Raw genomic sequence first — 20,529 nt, 5'->3', positions numbered from 1 at the left:
CTTTTGGTTCCGGGGTGGCATCTTTCACCTCAGATGACTGCAGCCAGTCTAGTTCTAAACTGACCTCCCTTGTCTTCACAATAGAAAAAGAAGGTGATCGGATTCATCCTAACTAACCCGTCTGACCATCAGTGATGTCACTTGTTTGGGCCTGAACATGGAAGCGTAACAGGGTCCTAGATGAAACTGCAGGTATAAATTGTGTTTTTTTTATATATCAGAAATTAGACTTTTGTTTTTTTTAAAGACATTTAGTTTTAGTATCAACTAAAACAAAATTAATTTGAATTTGGCTACAGTGTTTTAAGCGTAAGTGCTAATGCTAATGCTATTGGAACTTGACTTCAACAGGTTGCTAACATCGCTTGACATTTTCTGCAAAACCTGTTTGGAGCAAACTTTCAGGGCAACTTTCTTTAAACGTACTTCACCAATGTCTTGATGCTCTTCATCTTCTGGGGAGTAGAACAGGCTTCCATGCTCACATTTCCCCTCTGATCCTGAAGATGACAGTGACGTCACAAACGCTCGTTTCCGGTCCTGGCTTTTATTCACTTAGAACTAAATTTATACTGATTTAGCGCAGTAAATCAATCACCTTAGTGGACGATATAAGGTGTCATCCTACATATACATGCATTGTTCCGGAGGCGTTTCACCTCTAAACACGGTGTTTCTCCTAACATCAAGTGCTGGACATCAGTATCGAAGTCGGTGAAGGCAGGTGATCACGTGGTGCAGGAAACGCCGGGTGAGAGCCTGGGTCAACAAGGAGGAGGCGTCTCTCTCTCTCCAGTCGGCGGCGCGTTGCTCCTCGCTCTGCTATCAGTCCGACTCTCACAGTTCACCTGAGGCAGGTACGCGCAGGAGCCGGAAGAAGAAGCCGCAGCTCCAGCGACGGTCTGGTTTCCTCGAGACGAAACCTCGGTGTTTATCGATGAAAGATGACGGAGCAACGGAACAAAGTGCTGCTGGTGGTGGTGGATGTGCTGTGCGTGTTCGTGGGTGAGTGATCCGGGCTCGGCTGTGTCTGGACCTGAGCTCGCCTCAGACGCCTTTCTCTCACACATTCACTTGGCTGTGTGAAGCGCCGCGGGTTAAGATTAAGATTTTATTTTCTTATTTCACATTATTATTCATCAAAACTATCAAGTAAAGCGCGAGAGGACGTTCTGTTGCGACGTTTGGACCTTTGACTCCGTCGGTCCGGTTCTTGTCCCTTTTTTAAAAAATCTCTTCCGTGTCAATATTCTTTCATTATTTACTCCTCATAAATAATACTTCTGATTTATGTCACCACACTATTAAATTACCTGCTATTTACACCAACCTGGCAACCTTAGTTTTTTTTTAAATCTTCAAATTACATTGCCTAAATTAACAACTGCCTTTATTCTAACACATACAAACACTTGGCCAGTATTAATGTATTTAAAACGTAAATGTAGCCTGAGTTGAATTCATGTACTTGGTGTGGCAACATTTCACAAGTGTTTCAGGTCAATAAACTATGATTTAATATGACATTTTGGCTCACTTTGCAGTGCAGAGGAACTGGGACTGTTCTGTTCTGGATAATATGTTTGCAGACCTTGAAACCCTTCACTAGTCTTTAGTGTTTATAAAATATATATTGATATTGTTTACGTTTTCGCTGCAGTTCAGTAGCTGGGCGGGACAGTGGAGCAGTGGTTTGTGCTGCAGCATCACAGTGGGTTGGACATGGGCTTTCCTCTGGGCACTCCGGTTTCCTCCCCAAAACTTGTCGCGGTTGATTAATGACTTAACATAGCGAGTGTTCACTTGTGCTGGGTGATGAACTGGGGACCGGTCACATTAAAGCTTTTCAGTAGCAATATAACAATTCAGCTCTTAATACGGGATTTTACCTCTTATTTTAGTGATTCAGTAGTAGTGAAATGCGAGTTATTCATTTGTGCATTTAGTGAACAGCGTTCTGAAAGTTGCAATGCAATTGAAGTTTCACTGTTATGATCATCATTTTTATGCTGACAGTCATTGACAGCACTTTGTTCCTCGTGTTTCCGAGGCCAGTGTGAGCCGTCACTGACATGTTCGGACAGACAGCATCCGCCAAGGAAACACAAGTGAAACCATTTCTCTGCCACTTTAGTTCACTTCACTGCCGTTTCAGTGACAGTCGTGATGCCCTCTGTTGTCATCTATCTACCTGTCTGACACTGCATTTGACTTCAGTGTTTAAAAACTAAAACTACTTCAAGTTTTATTTTTCTGTCAAACAGTTTGACTAAATTTGTCCTTTTAATTTGAGTAAAACTTGTTTTTTTTCTCAAAGTCAACTGTGTAGAACTTGGCAGTATCGTGATGTGTATCATGGTACTACTGTATCGTGTATCGTGACCAGAGTATCGTGATGCAGAGCGCAGGATTTCATTATTTATCATCCAGTATCTCGACTGATTTGAGCCAGTGGCTCTCAGCTGCTCGGACTTTGGGACCCTCCCTCACCCTCAAAAAGAAACAAATGTATTTGACTAAAAATATATGATAGAGAGGAAGCGATGCCCACATATATCAGTTTAATCCCAGTTTTATAAAATAATAGCAGGTTTGTTTCACCCTGTTAAAAGTCAGCGACCCACTGAATGCAGCTACTCTTGGGTCCTGAGACTTAAGCACCTTCAGTAGGTTGCTTCTCTCGAGTTGACAAGTCTCTGCTCGGATTTAAGTTGTGTGTGTCCAATACTGGTCTCCACCATTGTCCTGCTTGTGTTGACAACCTCAGGTGTGTTGTGCAAACTCCAGTCCAGGTGTGTTTGTGTCTGCGCCACTCGACGTGTGCGTTGTGTTTCGGTGGGCTTCTTTTGTGACGGCGCCGAACAAAGCGACTTGTTGCAGCTTGCACTGGGCTCGCTGACAAAAACACATCAGCGCTGATATCTTCCAGGTGTGTGTGTGTCCTCCGCTGATGTTCCGTCAGACTGGAGCGGAAACCTAACAACACACACGATTAGATTCCAACAGTGAGGCTGGCCAGCTCCAGGAGGCCGGTGCTGTCAGGGAAAGTCTGAGGCAGGACACGGTTTACGCTGTGTCCATGTATATTTTGGGTGTGTTGTATCTGTGTCAAAACACACACTTGTGTAACCACCGCGTTGCACAATAACAACAAGAACAATATGATTTGCTTGCAGCAGCTCAGGGTTTGGTTTCCAAACTTGACCTCACGCTGTGTTTTCTCTGCTCAGTCAGCGGTCAGGTCACATGGTGAGCTGGGCCCTGGACCCCGGTCAGGACACTGGTCACCCGCACCTCTGTGCTGCGTGTGCACACGTGTGAGTGTCTCTGAGAGGATCCACGCTGGTGAGTGACAGGCAGGAATGATAATGACCGCCTCAGTTACTCGTCGACACCCTGCAACCCCAACCAGAGGAGGCAAGGCCCAAGCCACCGCCAGCTTCAAAACACTCCGAAACTGCTGTGAGGGTCAAACTGCACTCTGTTCTTTAATATATCTTTAAGGTAAGATAAGATAAGAGTTCCTTTAGTAGTCCCTTGAGGGGAAATTCCTGATTTATAGCAGCAAAAAAGAACAGCAGGAGAGAAATTCCAAAATACCTATGATCACAGGACGGTAGATATTTGCTTAGCCGTGTCACTAGCTGGCATTAGCTCAATGTTCAGTCATTTATAGACGGATATGGGGCTTGAAAAGGTGATGTCAAACGTGCTATTATTAAGGGCTGCTTGGGAAACACCTTGGTTTGTGAGCTTTATGGCTTTAAAAGCGGAGGAAGAGCCGAAGACTCCCGGTCTATGAGGTAACAAAGATGCGGCGAAGAGCCTGGGTAGCTGCCACTGGACACTTTTGATGCCATCACTCGACACTTGTTGGTGCCTTCACGGCATTTTAGACTGGAAAGTTTGAATGAAGAAGATCAGGATCTATGAGCTGCAGGAGGAACCACCGCTTCACCTTTGCAGCGCCCCCTTCAGTCTGATCTGAACAAGAGCCGGGCCCGGGGGTCAGTGCAAACACAACGCATGGGTTCACGTGAGGGAAGGATGAGTCACGGGTTCGACTCCCTGCTGCTTCATTTGAAGCACATTTCCCATGAACTTTCCCTGCGGATCAAAGAGCTGAACGTTTGTGTCTCTGGGAAAACGGGACGCGACTTGTTTGGATTTGACATTTTTCCGAAGCAACTAAACAGAATTCACACTGAGTCTGATGGAAGAGCATCGACAGCTGAACGACAAAACTTGCAGCAGTTGGCGGCTTCACAGACGGAAAGGATGCGAGTTTGAATCCTTTTTCTGGACTCTCTTTCTGAGTGGGTTAGTAAGGTTTGAGTCAGTCCTTTGTCACCTCAAGTTCACTGGTGTTAGTGTTCAGGACGATCAGGATTCATTCAGTCTGGAATATAATGGAAGTTGTCTTGGATCCGGAGGAGAAACTGACTAGACGCCCACACACACACACACACACACACACACCTGCCAGATAAGTGTCAAATAAGAGTGCAGTGTTCGCTTGTGCCCTCCTTCCTGCGTGTGTGTCCCTGGTTTAGCTGTACTTGTGGGGACCACTTCTTGGAAACACACCTACTTGTGAGTGTGTGATCACACTTCCCTGACATGCCAACTACTATACTTCTGAGGGCCAGTGCTCCAGTGATCGACCCACTTTTGAGATCTACATTCACACACACACGAGTGACAAGGTTATTAATCACATATGTCTGACACACATCTGCATTGCGCAAATGTTTTGACTCACAGGCTGTTATTCATCACTGCTCTCTGAGTCATTTACCAAAGACTGACACTAGGGGCGCACCAGTCATATTCAGGAAACCATGCCATTCATATTGACTCACTGTTATGGCACCTTTAAATCGTACGTCAGAATCATGTGAATTCCAAGTTCTCTTCAGGAGAAAGCTTAAAACTTAAACCCTGGGTGTTGGTCAGTTTGTCCACTGCGCTTCTGTCACGTAAAACTGACGGCTATGATGCAGTTTCACTGCTGAGGAGGGGGGGCCTTTAGCTCCTGGACCTGTGAGAAGCCGTTCAGTTTTGTCTTCAACACAATGATGCACGTCAATATTGCTGACCGTGCACAAGTCTTTTCACGCAGCGTCAAGTTCATCATTGTTTGAGCGGATGTACAAATCCCTGTCTCAAAGGAAGCGCCGCTCTCTCTCTCTCCAGTGACTCAGAGAAAGTCCTGAAGAAGAATGGTCGGGTCAGCGCCGCACTCGGCGCGAGGGCCGACCCGGGTCGAGCCAAACTGTCTCTGGAAGCCACCATTTCTTCTCCTTTTCAGGCCTGAATAACAGGAACACTTTCCACTTCCTGCTGGGTCAGAGGTCAGGAGGAAGTTGTGCTTGTGCCTGATCCCAAATTCCATCGTGTTTATTTTCTCCAAGCAGAATCGGGGCTGCCAGAGGAGGTTGTGAAAGTGTAAAACAATACTTTCCCCCCACATTTCTCTCTGCACCTCCCATGTGAGTGTTGTGCAACCAAGACGCACACTTTCAGCGGAACCCTTGTTTTTCACAGAGACCCCGCTAGAATATTTGCTTTTGAAGACGAACTATCTGGAGCAAACTTTCCAGTCTGACGGGAAAACGGATCTTCTCCCGGAGAGGAGGAAGATCATGTAAGCGTGCGTCGTTGTGCAACCCGTGCTGGACTGGACACACAACAATGTCGCTGGTGACCCTGTAGAGTCGAGCAAGATGGAAGCGTGGAGGATTGTTGACTCCTTCGTGAGGCAGGTTTTTAGCTACAGGCAGCCCCTGGAAGTGTTTGAAGAACAAGTTAGTCTGCAAAGTTTCAGTTAAAAAGACGTCTAGTGAGCAGAGGTTGTGTGTTGAAGTTGCTCACAGCGAGCGACTCACGACAGTTTAATTCAAAATAGTAAAAGGAATTATTGGCCGAGTAGCTGGCAAAAGTTGTCCTGTCAGACAAAGTCCAGACACCTTTTTATTGGCTAATGTGCTGGTAAAAAAATACATAAATAATAAATAAATAAATAAATGAAAACGGAGAATTGCCGTCCACTTTGCAGCGAGCTGTCCGGATTCCAGGCGGCCATGTTTGCCTCTCAAGGTCAGCTGGACCTCAGATAGCTGGCAGCTCTAAAAACAACACACAGGAACAACAGTTTTCTGTCTCCAGCCCCATAGCTCTGCGAGCCCAGATAAACTGCTGTGACGCATCGGATCTGACAGGAGGTGACTTTCTCACCGACCCACCCTGGCACCAGCAGAACTTCTGTCCAAGCTAGCAGTCTCTTATCAAAATGTTATCCTTGCACCCTGCTGGAGCAACAATAGGCAGAGGCCAGCGGCCAGCAGGCTTGACCCGCCGGGATAATGGACTCAGGACAGAGCTTCCTTTCATGAAGAATCCCAAAATAACTCCTGCGATTAGTCGGTTCTTGACAAGGGAGAGGGGTCGTCTTCATCATCCTCTGACTGGAGCAGCAGCTGAGAAGCGTCCTCAAGTGCAGTGATGGGCCTCAGCGTCGTGGATGGTGTCGACCTTTGACCCCAATCTGGGGAGTTTGTTTCTGCATCCTGCAGCCACAACACTCCACCAAAACATTTGTCTTCATGTCTCGTGCTACGGAAACATCTTGTCGCATTTCGCCTCTTTTGCACTTATTTATTTGTTGGAAGCAGGTTCACCCAAGAAGGCAGGCAACACACATTAACCCCTTCACGCCTGGATTCATACACAGGTAGAGAAATGCTTCCAAGCAGTTGATGTTGGAGCATAAACATAAGACATTGGGTTGAGTGACCGCTCAACTGTTGGCCATCTAGAGCAGCGGTTCTCAATGGGTTGAGCTCCCCCCCACCCCCAAATAACACGCCGGACCCAAACTGAGAAATAGATGGAACTTCTCTTAATGACTATTGAGAAAGATTTTTCCCCACCAATAGGCCTTCGACCCACTGAAACCTGGCGTAAGAGTCCATCTCTCTTCTGATGGACCTCTGCACCCAAGTCTTCCAGTTTCTCCCAACTCCCAACTGTCTGCAGGTGTCCCTCTTGCCCTGTGGAGCTGGAACAGACTCAGTCTCTGAGAGAAAGAGTCTCTGAACGGAGGTCTGGACTTGAGGAATGCCACTGCTGACTGTGATGCCGGATAGTGAAACCATTATCATTTCCTCTTGACAAACATTAATGTGTCAGCGGTCTTGCTCAAGGGCACCCCAGCAGCGACACACACTGGAGATGGTGGTGGAACATGAAGTTCAACCAGCAGCGGTTTTCTTGTGCACTTGTTTGTCCGACTCCATGTTGTTCAAGTCCTTTTTCCTTTGTGTTTGTCACCAACTAATGTTTGAGTTGGCTCCAGGCTCATGGACAAAGAAACGTGTCGTAACATGAACCTGTTTTGGACGTGGTGTCCGTCACTGAACCCCTGAGTTCGGAGATGAGAAACCTGACGCAAGCTCTACACCTGCCAGGTGACTTGCTCGCACAGATGAGTCGGACGAGTCAGAACCGAGCGCCCCGCTGATGGTGCTCCCAGGCCGTTCACATGGCTGCGGGTCACATGCTCGACAGGAAGGAAGCAATCTGTTCTTAAAGAAGCTCCAGCTCAACGAACGGATCCATCCATTCTTCACTTTTATGAGCTCTTCAAAACAGGAAAGGCTTTTCTGCATAGGTTAAAATGGAGAAAGGTCGGCTTGGGCAGTGGGACTATTGTTCGGCTCAGATTTAAGAGACAGCGCCACATTGTTGCGAGGCCTTCGTGTCACTCATGACACGCCGTTTCTACCGGCACATTCTCCAGTTCATGAGTCCACTTGTTTTCACTCTCAGATATGCAGTGATGGTTTCCTGAGATGAATCTTTAGCTAGCATCGCAACCAGGTGTTCCAGGGACGTCCTGCTTTTCCTCTACTATTTCCAACTTTCTCACTCAAGCGTTCCTAGCGGTCGCTTTGCCTTGGTCTTTTGCCGATCCATTCTCGAGAGAGAACTCGAAGGACGGTGTGCTCTGTGAGCAGCAGACTGTCCGTCATGATGCACCTGAAGCTTGGTGCCATAAGTCTGTTGTTGATTCTTGAAAGTCAGACGCCCCCTGGAGGCAGCTGGAGGCAGCTCAGGAAGCAGCTTGAAACGCTCTGTTGAGTGAGTCGATGAAGCTGTCTCCGGACCGACAAGTGATTCACGCTACTCTAGTCCCGTCTGTCCAAGGTCACATGACTAGTGCAGGAAAGAACGTCTCCAGAGATGACGGGAACAATAGCGTGATGTCATCGCTGAGCGAGTTTTCACTTTGATGTCTCATTGTATTGAGTCCCGACAAAAGACGGGAGATTATAAATGTCACCTGGAAACTTCCAGAAACTGAAAAATGTTTTTTGCAATTCAAGAATTCAGCTGACCGCTGAGGTGCTACTGCAGACTGCTCCTGGTCAAAGTGTTTTCGACCCACTGTATTTAAAATACACGGCAACAAACGCGCTTCGGTGTCATGTGACTTCCTGACCCTCACAACTGTTCCTCCCCGGCAGCTGCTCTGCCCTCCGCCATCCTGACGCTGACGTTCCGTCCGTACCAGCGAGCCATCGACTGTGACGACGAGAGCATCAAGCAGCCCTACAGACGAGACACCATCTCCCACGGGACCATGGCGGCCGTGACCATCTCCTGCTCCATCCTCATCGTACGACCTGGACCGAGCCCTCGCCTCAGGTCCGACGTGCCGCGTTTAACGTCCTGCTTGCTCTGCAGATTACCACCGGAGAGGCCTACCTGGTCCACACCAAGCGCCTGCGCTCCAACTCCCACTTCAACCAGTACCTGTCGGCGCTTTACAAGATCGTGGGCACCTATCTGTTCGGGGCCGCGGTCAGTCAGTCGCTCACCGACCTGGCCAAGTTCACCATCGGACGGCCACGTCCCAACTTCCTGGCAGTGTGCGCTCCGGCCGTGTGCAACGGCTACATGCTGCAGATCAACTGCACTGGCAACCCACGCAACGTGACGGAGTCCAGGTGAGAGCCGACGTGGCGCACTTTAGCGCGGTAGTGACTCTGCAATGCACCATCACCGCAAACCATTGTCATTGTAGTGGCTCTAAAACACGCAACAAGCAGTTCAACAGTTCGCTCTCCAGACAACACAGAACCTTTGTAAGTGTACAAGTTCCTGGTTGGATGCACAAGACATGTCGCAGCTAGGATGATAACAACAACAACAAACATGGAGGAATCCCTGAACAAAAGCAAACAAAAGCGTCTCTTTGCTTTTGTTCAGGGATGTTTTCCACTACTCTGAATGGACTTGAAATTTTTAAAAAATTGAAATTCTTATAGAAATATTTTCAAGACATTTATTTCAGGGACTTCCAGCAAATGACTTTCTCTTTTTGTGGTCAAACTTTCAAGCTTGTATTTGTTTATCATTACTTCAACCACATTTGCTGAGCTAGCCATTAGCATGTTGATGCTATAGCAAGGCGGAACAGGCCGAGACAAACTGAATGAATGTCTCAGGTCAAAGAAACGTTGTTGTCTCTAGTTCTAATGACCCGACTGTGACGCTGAATCTCCGCTGACTTGACTGTGGTGTGTTTGTGCTCAGGTTGTCGTTCTACTCTGGACACTCGTCCTTCGGGATGTACTGCATGCTCTTTTTGTCGGTGAGTCCAAACATCATTGTTGTAACAACACACTGTACAATCAGCGGAAGATTCCCGCTTTCTGTTCTGTTATTGCTCAAAGGTCACAGTCCTCTGTGGAGACGCGGTTCCTGTTAGTGACTCCAGTCCCACTAGATCAGAGTTACTGAAGCTAACCAAGACTTGTGCAGTTCTACATTCAGGCCCGGATGCAGGGGAAGTGGACCCGCCTGGTCCGGCCCACAATCCAGTTCTTCCTGGTGGCGTTCTCTCTCTACGTGGGCTACACCCGAGTGTCTGACAACAAGCACCACTGGGGCGACGTGCTGGTGGGGCTTCTGCAGGGGGCGCTCATCGCCGTGCTAACGGTCAGTGAGCCTCTGCAGGCCCGGGTGGGTCCGCCGGGTCTAAACGCTCTCCGTGTCCCGCAGGTGAGGTATGTGTCCGACTTCTTCAAGCAGCGCCCGCCGCCGTGCACGCAAGTCGACGAGGCCGAGGTGGAGACCCTGGAGCGGAAACCCAACCCACACCCTCCGGACTCGCAGCGCAGTAACCACTACAACTACTCCGGACCTGTATGAGAACAGGGCACAGATGCCGAGACCACTTGGACTGCCAGAAACTTTCAGATTTGTAGGACTCGCCCGGACCCTCGGAGCTGCGAGTGACTCACCACCAGTGCAATGATGTTTTGTGTTATTCAGTGATCCTTAGATGGAACGTGCTTCCAGACATGCTGTGACTAACCCACACTCTCCTCACAGATATTCACTCCTTACACTGGACCTTCACTGGCCGCCAGATTAACCACTCACCTGTCATGTTTTTAAGAAATGGCACCACTTTTATATAACAATGTTTTTTACCGGACAAGGACTGATGGAGCCTAACAGGAGCTCATATTGATGCCTTCCCCTGAGGCTACCAGAACCACTGGACTCTCTAGAGCTCCAATCGTCTTTTTTTTTTAAATAAAACATCTAACTACTCAGCAGGGAGTCGGCGCGAGTGCTTCCTTCCACAGCTAGTCACTGCTGCGCTGGTGGAGAGCCACGCTGACGCAGTGATCAAGTCCAGACCTGCAGCAGGATTCCTCTGTCAGGAATGTTCCCCGCCATCACGAGCTGCTTCACCACGACGTTCGGCCCCGGCGCTGCACGAGCAGATGAAGCGGCTCGTTCAGAGTTGGAGAACGGTCGGAGGTGGAGTTTCTCTTCACGGGCTCCAGGACCCTCAGGAGAGGCCCGGCTCCACTGCTCTGCTAGTGAAGCGTTAGCCCCCAAAGCAAATCGTCACGAAACTTCAATACCAGAAGCACCAGTCACACAGGCTTCCTTGGCCTCCGGCCCTCACCACCACAGGACGGTGGGCCAGAATCATCTGCGCTGACGGAACCAAAGATAAGCTGCTGCTCCGATGAACAAACCCTGGACTCGCATGGAAGGGTTGCTTCCCCAGAACCTCCAGTCACCAGGGTCTCAATGACCCACTTGCGTCTCAGTTCAGCGCCGCAGCTCACAGAACCTGCTCAGGTTGTTCTGCCGGACAAGAGCTCAGTCCCCACACTTGTTTCACACCGGCTCAAGAGAGCGGTAATTCAGGTTGTGGTGAGACCAGCGTTCCATCGGCCTGACTGACCTACTTCCTGGTGAGTTGGTGCATCCTGAAGCTTGACGTCCTGGGCTGCTTTGTAGGTGCATTATCGTCCACCAAGAGATACACCCAAGCCTGTGCAGTTCCTTCAGCTGTACAGCAGGTGGCACCAGCGACATGTTGCACACTTGTCAAACCCAAGGCTTGGGGGCCAAATCTGGCCGCATCAAGTAACTCTACAGGTCGACATCATGACTACAATCATTTTGTCCTTCCACTTCCTCTAGCAAGTGCTAATAGTAAACATTGAGATTGATAGTGGAAAGTTCCTGAAAAGTGATGCTGTAGAAGGGAATTGGACGATTGTGTACAAATATTGGAAATTGGACCAACATTAGCCTTTAATAAATTGATCTTTACTGGTACGTGCCAACGTTGAAATTTAGTTTTACACCTAGTCCGGACCAGTGGTTTTGCATCCAAAATCGGTGTTTAAAATGAGGACATGATCTCTCATTGTGCTTGTATCCAAAGCGTCTCTGTAACCATTAGCCCTCATGTTAGCCATGATGCTACTGTAACTGTTATGCCCATCACACCACACACAATTTCACCCCAAATTAATACTGACGGAACACTAACATGTCTGTCAGACGAACAGAGCTGGTCCAAACTTTATAAAAATCACTTATGTTGCAATGAAATTGTAACTGAAATTGTTCCTCCAGACACATACACACACACATATTTCTATTTTAGACTGTTCTTCTGGAACACCTTGGCCTACAGGACTACAGATTCATGCGCTTGTCATCACTGACTTGACAAAGTTCACAGCGAAACTGAGCTTTATTTTCGGAAAAGTGTTTTGCACGCTGGAAGGAAGTCATCATTGTTAGACCTTAGGAGTGGGTGTGGCATGTGGCGCCACTGAGTGGCAGGAATTCTGCTTATTTAGCACCCTGCCGAAGAAACTGGTCCAAGGATGACGACGTGTGCTGGACCACTGGAAAACAGTCCTGGCATTCACCTAAAGCGATGGGACCAAACATGCCTGACTTTAGGATGGAGGGATCAGGATGAAGTGAATTGAGAGTGAGTGTGAATAGGTCAGGGGATAGGGAACCAAGGCAAAGCACCACAGGCTAGGGACCAAAGTGGAAAGAGAAGAGCCGAACTGAGTCTCATCTGAGCCATTGATGTGCATTTATAGTGGTCTGCCTTGAAAAGCGATTCAGTCATTGTAGCTCACCGTCACACCAGCCTTGACAACCTAGTGGTATTTAAAGGCCTTGCTGTTTAAAGCGCCACCTAGCGTGGGTTTATGGTACTACATCAACAGAAGACGAAATGGTTTTTACATGTAGTGTGGCCTTCTGTGGTGCTGCAAAGTGTTGGAATCAGGGTCAAACTCGAGGCAGGGGGGCCACATCTGGCCCTCCAGGTCACTTTCAGTGGTCCACAAGAACCTTTAGGAGTTCAAAATGAAATCAGTGCTAACTGAAAGCACAGCGGACAGACCATCACCTTGCATCGTGATGGTTGGCATCGTGACCCACAAGATTTAAGCCGCTGCTTTCCCAAAAACAAAGATGATGAATTGGCATTTTGTTTGGAATCTTCAGCAGCGGAGGTTCACTGCCAACAACACAATGTCACGGATCAAGGCAGAGTCTGTGTCAAGCAAAGCCTTCCGGAGCACAACATCTGTCCTCATGAGAAACACCTCTTCGTGGAAAGGACAGGAAAGTGTGTCGTCGGTGTGTCGCGTTGAACACGCCCAGGTGATAAGAGCTCATCAAGTGACTCCACCCTCAGACACTCTCACACTGCAGTGTGATTCAACCGCCATAAATCACCACCTGAACTTTGCCATCAGCGTGCGAGTTGTGAAACCAGACCAGCACAAACGGAGGCTCTTCAATCACGTCTTTTATTTGTAAGGCACCAGAGAAGCTTCCTTACTGCTAAAAGGTGGATTCGTTCTCATTGAAATACACACTGGCTTGTTTACATCAGGGCTGTTCTCTTAAAGGACCGTGTTGCTTTTTACACATCGAAAGGGTGCTTTCTGCACAGAAATGAAGGAACACTGAGAAACCTAGAAAACAATGTAACTGCCTACTGAATGGGAGAGAGAGAGAGAGAGAAAGGAACAGGAAAAACAAGGTATACAACATCTGGCCTCTAACTGGAGGCTGTAATGCACACAACATCAAGTCTTTCATGGTTACACACACATGTTAAAAAGCAGCTTTGAAACATACAAAAATGCTTTAAAAAATATGTATATTGATATATTCATATGTATACAAACTGGCCCTCCGCAGCAACAGCTACACGGTTGCTGTGACTTGAGCACAGAGAGCAGAGCAGGTGTGAACGTCTCTGTGCCCAAGTCATCTCCAGGAAGGGAAGTGTTCAGTCCGCTGACAACCGCACACAGATGGGGAGATGGAAAGAAGAGCACTGACTCGTCCTAAGTGCTTTTTGAGTTTAGGGAGGTTTGTGACAGATTTGTCAGGTCTCGCAGGACGAAATGCAAGAAGAGAAGGGAACGCTGCTGCTCTCTACTGGCCAGGTTGGTCACTGCACCGATAAAGTCAAGTCGAATTCAAGTTGGGGGCATGAAAACAGGGTAGAAGTGTTGAATAAACGATCATCATTTCACTTAAAGTCACAAGTAAACTGACAATTACTGAATACTGGTGTATTCAGTAATTGGGAAAATACAGTTGAATGCTTTAAGAAACTAGTCTCAGTTGCTGAGCAACAAAAAGGGTAGTAAGTTGATCTGGAAAGGATTCAACGCGACCTCGAAGGTTTCTTGCACGACGACAGTGAACATGTGCCGAGTCTGGTGTCGTGTCGAGCGGGAAGATTCAGGTCCAAAAACATTAACAAACTCGCAGGCTCAGTTGAAGAGTAGCAGGTCAGTAGGAGGTGAAAGGGGGCAGGGAGTGCAGGGGGATACCAAAGGTGCTTGAAAATGAAGAGTTAAATTAAAGTTTTTTATCTTTCCGATCACATTCACTCAAGAACAAAGTCACATTTGCAAAGTCTTTTTAGACCGCATCTTCACAAAAACATCAGTTTTCAATCAGAGCTTTTTCATTTTTTCCTTTTTTTTTTTTTCTTTTTTTTTTGTCCATTTAAGATGGCCGACTGAACCCCTTATCCGGGTGTACGACAACTGGTGAGGTGGGAAACCTGACTGGTTCGGGGATTGAGGTACAAGGCGGTTTAGAAACAAGGTTTGTGTTCAAGGGGTACGACATGCCAGCCAGGTGAAGCGTCCCTTTCAAAACATCCTATTTTAGCTGGCGCTTTTCGTTTCATAGGAAGCTTTAAACAGTGACGGAGGAATTTACAGAGAAGGGATCAGAGTTTGGGGGGGCCCAGCGACAGTGGTGGCAGCTCACATCACAAAAATGCTTGTTTAATTTAGAAGCCTGAGCTGACACCCCAAAAATCATCCCAGCATTCGCCCTCACTCGCCCAGGATTCCCGGCACCATCATCCCTGCAGGAGACCAGCTGGACCTCCTGAAACATCCGTTCCTCGATCGAGCCTCCCTCCCCTTCTGAACCGACTAGTCGGACTTGTCTCCGTCCTCCCCTCGCGGCGCCCTCTCTGCGGCTTCCCGGGCCTTGTCCTCCTTGGCGGCCTGGGCTTGGCCGTGGGAGTAGTTGGCCAAGATGGAGGAGAGGGAAAGCAGGCCTGAGCTCGAGGACACGGCCGGCATGGTGGGGGGGGTCAGGCCCAGAGGAAGCGGGGCCACTGGCAGAGCCAGACCCTGCAGCTGGGACAGGTGCTGGACCTGCAGCTGTTGCTACAAACAGAGAGGTGCGAGTCAATGTCAGGTCTTCGGTCAGCTTCTGGAAGATTCAGTCTTGCTCAGCAGCACAGTCACAAAGCTGCGCTTCCTCCGAAACACATCTATCCATTGAGCAGCGGAGTGAGACTCACAAACGTTTGCCACTTCACAAGTTTCTGACAGCCACAGACTGGTTTTACTTCCTGCTGTTTTCTCACGCACTTTCTGAAGTCACTTCCACCTCCGATCTGCACACGTGACTCACCAGTCTGAGTGATCTTTAAGTGCAACCCGAAAACATTGGCGAGGCTAGCGGTCCCCACATTAGCTTCCGTCATTTCTCCAGGTTCAGCTTGAACCATTACAGCGTCACCCTCAACATGTGACTAAACGTAAAGGTTTGTGGGCCTGGACTGGATAAATACGGAGAACGGCAGCTCCTTACCCGAATGATGGAGTTCATCTCAGGGGGTGTGACTTGTTTGGCTCTTTCTATGGCTCCCATCACCTGCTGCTGGTGCTGAAGGAGAGAGGGAACGGATCAGTGAGACAGCAGGAGGTAGCAACACACTTTTCCCAGACAAACCTAGAGCAAACTGTGGAGCTCTCACCTACAATCTCCCGAGTTTCTGGGGCTAATAAACTCTCCACGATCATAATGCTTTTGGGCCCCGACCCAGCCACTGAGAACCATAGAGCCCATGAAGAAGCTATTTAGGGTTAGTGATGAGAGACTGCTGCACTGTGCACCAGATCAACTTGGGAGCTGTCTGGACTCAATATTACAAATGACACATTCTAAACCAACACTCAGCAGCTTCCATGTGGCATGGCAACAGTCCAAGAAAGAACAGTGTTTGTTATCACTCAGATATAACACCATAACTTCAGAGCAAATCAGAACACGGGTCACTCCTGAACTAGACTACGAAGCCGTCTTACCTCTTGGGACAGGTATGGCAGCACCTGAGCGCAGATCCCGTTCAGTCTCTTCACTATTTCAGCCTGAAAACAAAGAAGAGCTCAGTGATCGGGTGGAGATGAAAAGCCCGACATGATGAATACCTGTTTGTGCATTTCAATGTTGAGTCCGTAAGACATCTCATAGTACTGGAAGAGCGAACACAAGCATGGGTCAGTAACACTGGAGGGGGAGGGGCTAATGGCAGGGAGAGGTGACGGCGCTCTCACCATGATGTAGTGACGCTGCATCTCAGACTTCTCTGAAGCCAGTTTGTCACACTCCAACTTCAAACTGTGGGAGAGAAAACCCTGATCAGGCAAACATTTCGGAGACAGATCGCATTTATCCGACACGTTTGCCACCATCACAGAGAGATGTACATTGGCTGTTTGACCACATGACCAGCATTATTGACGCTCCACGCCTCACCTGTGGTACTGTGCTTGGAGGAACTGGAACTCATCCTTGATGCGGTCACAGGAGTCGGAGGTGGTGAACTTCAGAGGTTGGCTGGACTGAGCAGATGCCTGACAAGACGGTGAGACAGTATGAGTTTAGACGGAAACGCTATGTTCTTTATGAGAGAAGAGACATGACGGCCACTGAAGCACACAACAGACAGATGAAAGAAAAAGCTAGTCATGATTTCTGTCAAAGAGCTGGACACACTGAAGAAGAACAGGAGACTGCTGAAGTTTTAGCTTCTCAACCGCAGTACAGGCGTCACATATATTTTTTGTCATCAGGCTCAGGAAGGAGTGTGGAGGGGCCAGAGCAAAAAGTGTTAAAGCAGGGGCCAAGAATCAATCAGTTTGAAAAAGAAATAGGTTTTACATTTTCACAGCTTTTGTTAAACCAGTCAGAATGCAGTAACAAACGCACGTTTGAAGCTATAATCATTGCTCTAACCTGCCTGCGGTCAACAAACCCCTCATTATCTGCTGATGCGTAGTTTTGACACACAAAACTGTGACCCGCTCCTGCGAGACTTAACGTGGCCATTGAGGAAGTGTGTTTACTGATTAAAGCGAGCCCATATGTGCTTTAGAAGTCTGTCCAGGTCGTCGCTACACTGAGCTGTAATCCCGACTTTAATCTCATGCCCTAAACCTCATTACTCAGTAAATAAGTGGCACAAGGGCACGAGGGTTTTCCATTCGGGATTACGGAGCGCACAGCCATCACTGAGTCGCTGCATCCACACATCATACACCGCGATAGAAATGTAGAAACCAAAGGTCTATAAAGAGCGAAAGAAACAAGAGGGAAGATGAACTCTGTCAGGACCTCACACACCCCAGACTGATAGTGAGTTAGCGGCTGGAGAAATGCAAAGAACTGACAAAAAAACTAGAGCAGTAGAAACACAAGATCAGAGAAACAGTTTGAACATCAGATTTAGAATCACTAGATTACGGTGCCAAGAAAGAGGCAGACCCAATACTTCAGTTACATTATCAATGCTTATCTAGCTGAGATATGAGATTTGTTATTGTTTCTGTGTTGTGAAGTAGAAAGAAAGTAACTACTTCTATGACGGGAGAGGCGTAGCCTGACTTTAGAACCATAGGGATTTACACAGCAAACAAATGATGTTAAGATAATTGTTCCTGTCACTCTTTGTTTTTAAGTGTCCTTGAGAGTGAGGTACTTTTAAACAAAAAGTATAATCTGAATTATTATTATCATTTACTATTAGATTAAGGACACAGTCACTTGATGATGGTCACACAACAATAACAGTGTCTGACATGCATTTCCTGCTTTATAATGTAACTGGTTTATGGTCCAATTAAACTATAAATTAAACTTACTTGTAGTAAATATTGATCTGTAATTATTATTTATGAGTGGTGGGATGATGTCATTGCTGCTGTTGCTCCTCCTCGACACAAGGTTCAAATCCCAAAAATTTAGACCACAGATTAAACCATGTGAGATGATGCATTTGAAGCCTCAGAAAGCCTCAAAGTGAAGCCACTAGCTTCCTTGTCCTATCGGTAGCTAGAGGCAAATGAATATAGGGCTCTAAAAAGCAAAATTAAGAACACAAGAGTTTATGATTTCAGTATTGCAGTCAATTGTTCTTTTACATAAACATATACAGTACATAAATTATAGCACAATCCAGGTCACAAATATATTTAGGTTGAAGCTTAGTTTATGATATCTTTCATTGCTAAAAAAAAAAAAAAAAGAGTTCTGAGCAACTGACACCATTTTTGGATTTGACTGTTTAATAATAGGACAAAATAAGATCATTTTTCCCATCTATAACCCGCAGGAGTACAAATGCAGTGAAATGGTTTTCGAGGTTATTAATGTGAAGGTTAGTTTGTTCCTTCAAAAGTGGACGTTCGCTTTTCTATGCATTGTAATTGAGAAAAGTAAATAACATATATAATATACCGTACAATACATCTGAAGCTTTATTTTCAGGTCAACGTTGAATTTGGTTTTTGGTTATCGTATTCAAAAGTTTGTCCCGGAATCTGAGTAGTGCACACAAAATAAACGTTTAAAAATGTCAAACTTGATTGGTCAGAAAGGCAGTGAGTGGCGTAGGAGAAACGCTTCGCCTGAAAGCGTCAATGATTCGTTTGTTCTCCTGTGTGGTGAGAGCTAGCTGCCGCTGGCTGCAGGGCGCCAGCGCGAGGTGCCCTGTGCAGCAGGTACAGGCGGTGTAAACACAGAGGCAGCCGAGGCTTTGTGAGCCGCTGACAGCTTCCTGCTAGTCTCAGCTGTCGGAGCTAGCTCGTTAGCTCGGCTCCACTAGTTCGCAGCCGCGACCTGATCCAGCTGCTGCTGCACTTACCGAGTGTCTCGATGGAGGAAACATCATGTCAGCGGAGTCTTCGTCGAGTTTCCGAGGTCTAGGCTGGCTAGCTAGGCTAACAGGTCCTCAGACGGCTTTTAAACGGCTGGAGTTCGCACTTTGTACTCGGTCATCGTTTGCAATCTCGTTAGCTGATATGAGAGCGGCGAGCGGAGAAGCGCGTCTCCTGCTCTGCGCGGACAACGGACTGGACGGTCGATAAGAGCGATATTTGCGCCAAATAAGAACTCTAAAGAACACCGGGGGTTTAGTTAAATAACGTTCCGCCTCTCCGGGGAAAGCCTGGATGTTGACACATGAGCCACACTCTCCTTGGCTTTCAAAGAAGAACCGCAGCTCCGGCGACAAACCTGCTCGCGGAGCAGACACTGCCCCCACCTGGCCGACGGTGCCTATTACTACACCAGAGTACCAAATGAGTAAAAAGACATCGGACTGGATTAGTTTATAGAAAGTCCTTTTGGAATGAAGGGGAACCTAAACCCAGACTCCTTGTTGTGTGTGTGTGCATATATACCACTGTATATATATATACATATATATATATATATATATATATATATATATATATATATATATATATATATATATATATATATATATATATATATATATATATACAGTGATACCTCGGTTTTCAAAAAAATCTTTTTGATTTTTTTGCTTTTGATTTTGAATGAAAATCCAGAACTTGAACGCCCCTGAAAAAAGCTGGAAAAAACATAACGTGCACGGACCGATCAGCTGACCCATGACGCGCTTTGTTATTGTGTATAACGCAGCCTCTGTATGCAGACGTGTCCCGTTATTTACTGACTGTTTTTTCTTCATATTGAGGTGTAAAACCTTTCCTGTCTCCACACTGGACCGTGGTAGAGTGTCACAGGGGAGGTGCTCGCTCTCCACACCTCCACTCCAGGGTTTGATGTCCTGTTGTGGGCTGGAGCTGGGACAGGGATGAGGCGAGTCTGGGACAGAGCGTGACTTGGTTTATGACTTTGTCACAGCCAAACTGCACAGAAGCGCACATTCAGAGCTGGACACGCACCGGGCACCTCTTCACTTCTGGAGAGACCTCACTCACTCTGCAACCCCTCCCACATGCAGCGGCCACACACATAGAGGAACAGCGCACCTGCAGCAGACACTCTACATTCACTCCTACAAACTCTTATCGTTCCTACACTCTTAACTCTTATTTATAAACCATTCTCTGAACTTCCATTCTTCAGCTGACATTTTAGAAAAAGTTGGATCTTGTAAGCAGCAAATGAGGGTGAACGCTTGGTTTAAATTCCCCGCATTTCAGCGTTGATCGTGATGTTGGGTGGGAATCAAACACTCTTAGTCGGTTTGAGTCACCAGTTACTAGGTAACTTCCCTTCATCCACAGCAGAAATGACAAGAGGTGTTCCTCAAAGATCTGCTTCAGGATTCGATTTATTTTCCATCTACATGCTGCCACTGGGCCAAATCAGCCAGCAGCACCACCTGCCCTTCCACGGCTGACGACAGATTCAGAGGATCATCCTCCTCCATCTCACCATGTCCTCTGCTTCCTCTTCTCTCAAACCTACAAACCTTCATGTCCTCCTTCACCACCTCCATCAATCTCCTCTTTGGCCTTCCTCTCCACTTTCTGCCTGGCAGTTCCAACCTCAGCATCTTCCTACCAATGCACT

At 47.3% G+C, this 20,529-nt stretch overlaps 2 protein-coding genes across 2 annotated transcripts; one reads left to right on the top strand and one right to left on the bottom strand.

Annotated features, from left to right (window-relative positions):
• The first annotated feature begins 743 nt into the window (after positions 1-743).
• On the top strand, positions 744-10,628 carry LOC128747151 (phospholipid phosphatase 2-like). Its single transcript, XM_053844792.1, has 6 exons — positions 744-1,005; positions 8,529-8,680; positions 8,749-9,011; positions 9,601-9,658; positions 9,829-10,005; positions 10,069-10,628. Exons 1-6 carry the CDS (start codon positions 945-947, stop codon positions 10,216-10,218), a joined length of 861 nt encoding a protein of 286 aa, XP_053700767.1. The 5' UTR covers positions 744-944; the 3' UTR covers positions 10,219-10,628.
• A 1,684-nt stretch (positions 10,629-12,312) lies between these two features.
• Positions 12,313-19,169, bottom strand: LOC128747152 (TLE family member 5-like). Its single transcript, XM_053844793.1, has 7 exons — positions 18,827-19,169; positions 16,441-16,538; positions 16,239-16,302; positions 16,113-16,157; positions 15,990-16,052; positions 15,493-15,567; positions 12,313-15,062 (listed from the first exon to the last, which is right to left on the bottom strand). Exons 1-7 carry the CDS (start codon positions 18,851-18,853, stop codon positions 14,823-14,825), a joined length of 612 nt encoding a protein of 203 aa, XP_053700768.1. The 5' UTR covers positions 18,854-19,169; the 3' UTR covers positions 12,313-14,822.
• Positions 19,170-20,529: the final 1,360 nt, after the last annotated feature.

Source organism: Synchiropus splendidus, chromosome 16 (assembly GCF_027744825.2).
Source record: "Synchiropus splendidus isolate RoL2022-P1 chromosome 16, RoL_Sspl_1.0, whole genome shotgun sequence".
NCBI classification, from domain to species: Eukaryota; Metazoa; Chordata; class Actinopteri; order Syngnathiformes; family Callionymidae; genus Synchiropus; species Synchiropus splendidus.
Note: the sequence above shows the minus strand (reverse complement) of the source record. Positions and strands in the feature narration are given on the sequence as shown.

What these genes read in the sequence shown, in the direction of transcription:
- LOC128747151 (XM_053844792.1), top strand. Translation starts at nt 945, where the DNA reads ATGACGGAGCAACGGAACAAAGTGCTGCTGGTGGTGGTGGATGTGCTG. An exon ending in TCTCCTGCTCCATCCTCATC is followed by an intron (nt 8,681 to 8,748) that starts GTACGACCTGGA and finishes CTTGCTCTGCAG; the next exon opens with ATTACCACCGGAGAGGCCTA. An exon ending in CGCAACGTGACGGAGTCCAG is followed by an intron (nt 9,012 to 9,600) that starts GTGAGAGCCGAC and finishes GTTTGTGCTCAG; the next exon opens with GTTGTCGTTCTACTCTGGAC.
- LOC128747152 (XM_053844793.1), bottom strand. Translation starts at nt 18,853, where the DNA reads ATGATGTTTCCTCCATCGAGACACTCG. An exon ending in ACATTGAAATGCACAAACAG is followed by an intron (nt 16,053 to 16,112) that starts GTATTCATCATG and finishes CTTTGTTTTCAG; the next exon opens with GCTGAAATAGTGAAGAGACT. An exon ending in TGCCATACCTGTCCCAAGAG is followed by an intron (nt 15,568 to 15,989) that starts GTAAGACGGCTT and finishes TCTCTCCTTCAG; the next exon opens with CACCAGCAGCAGGTGATGGG.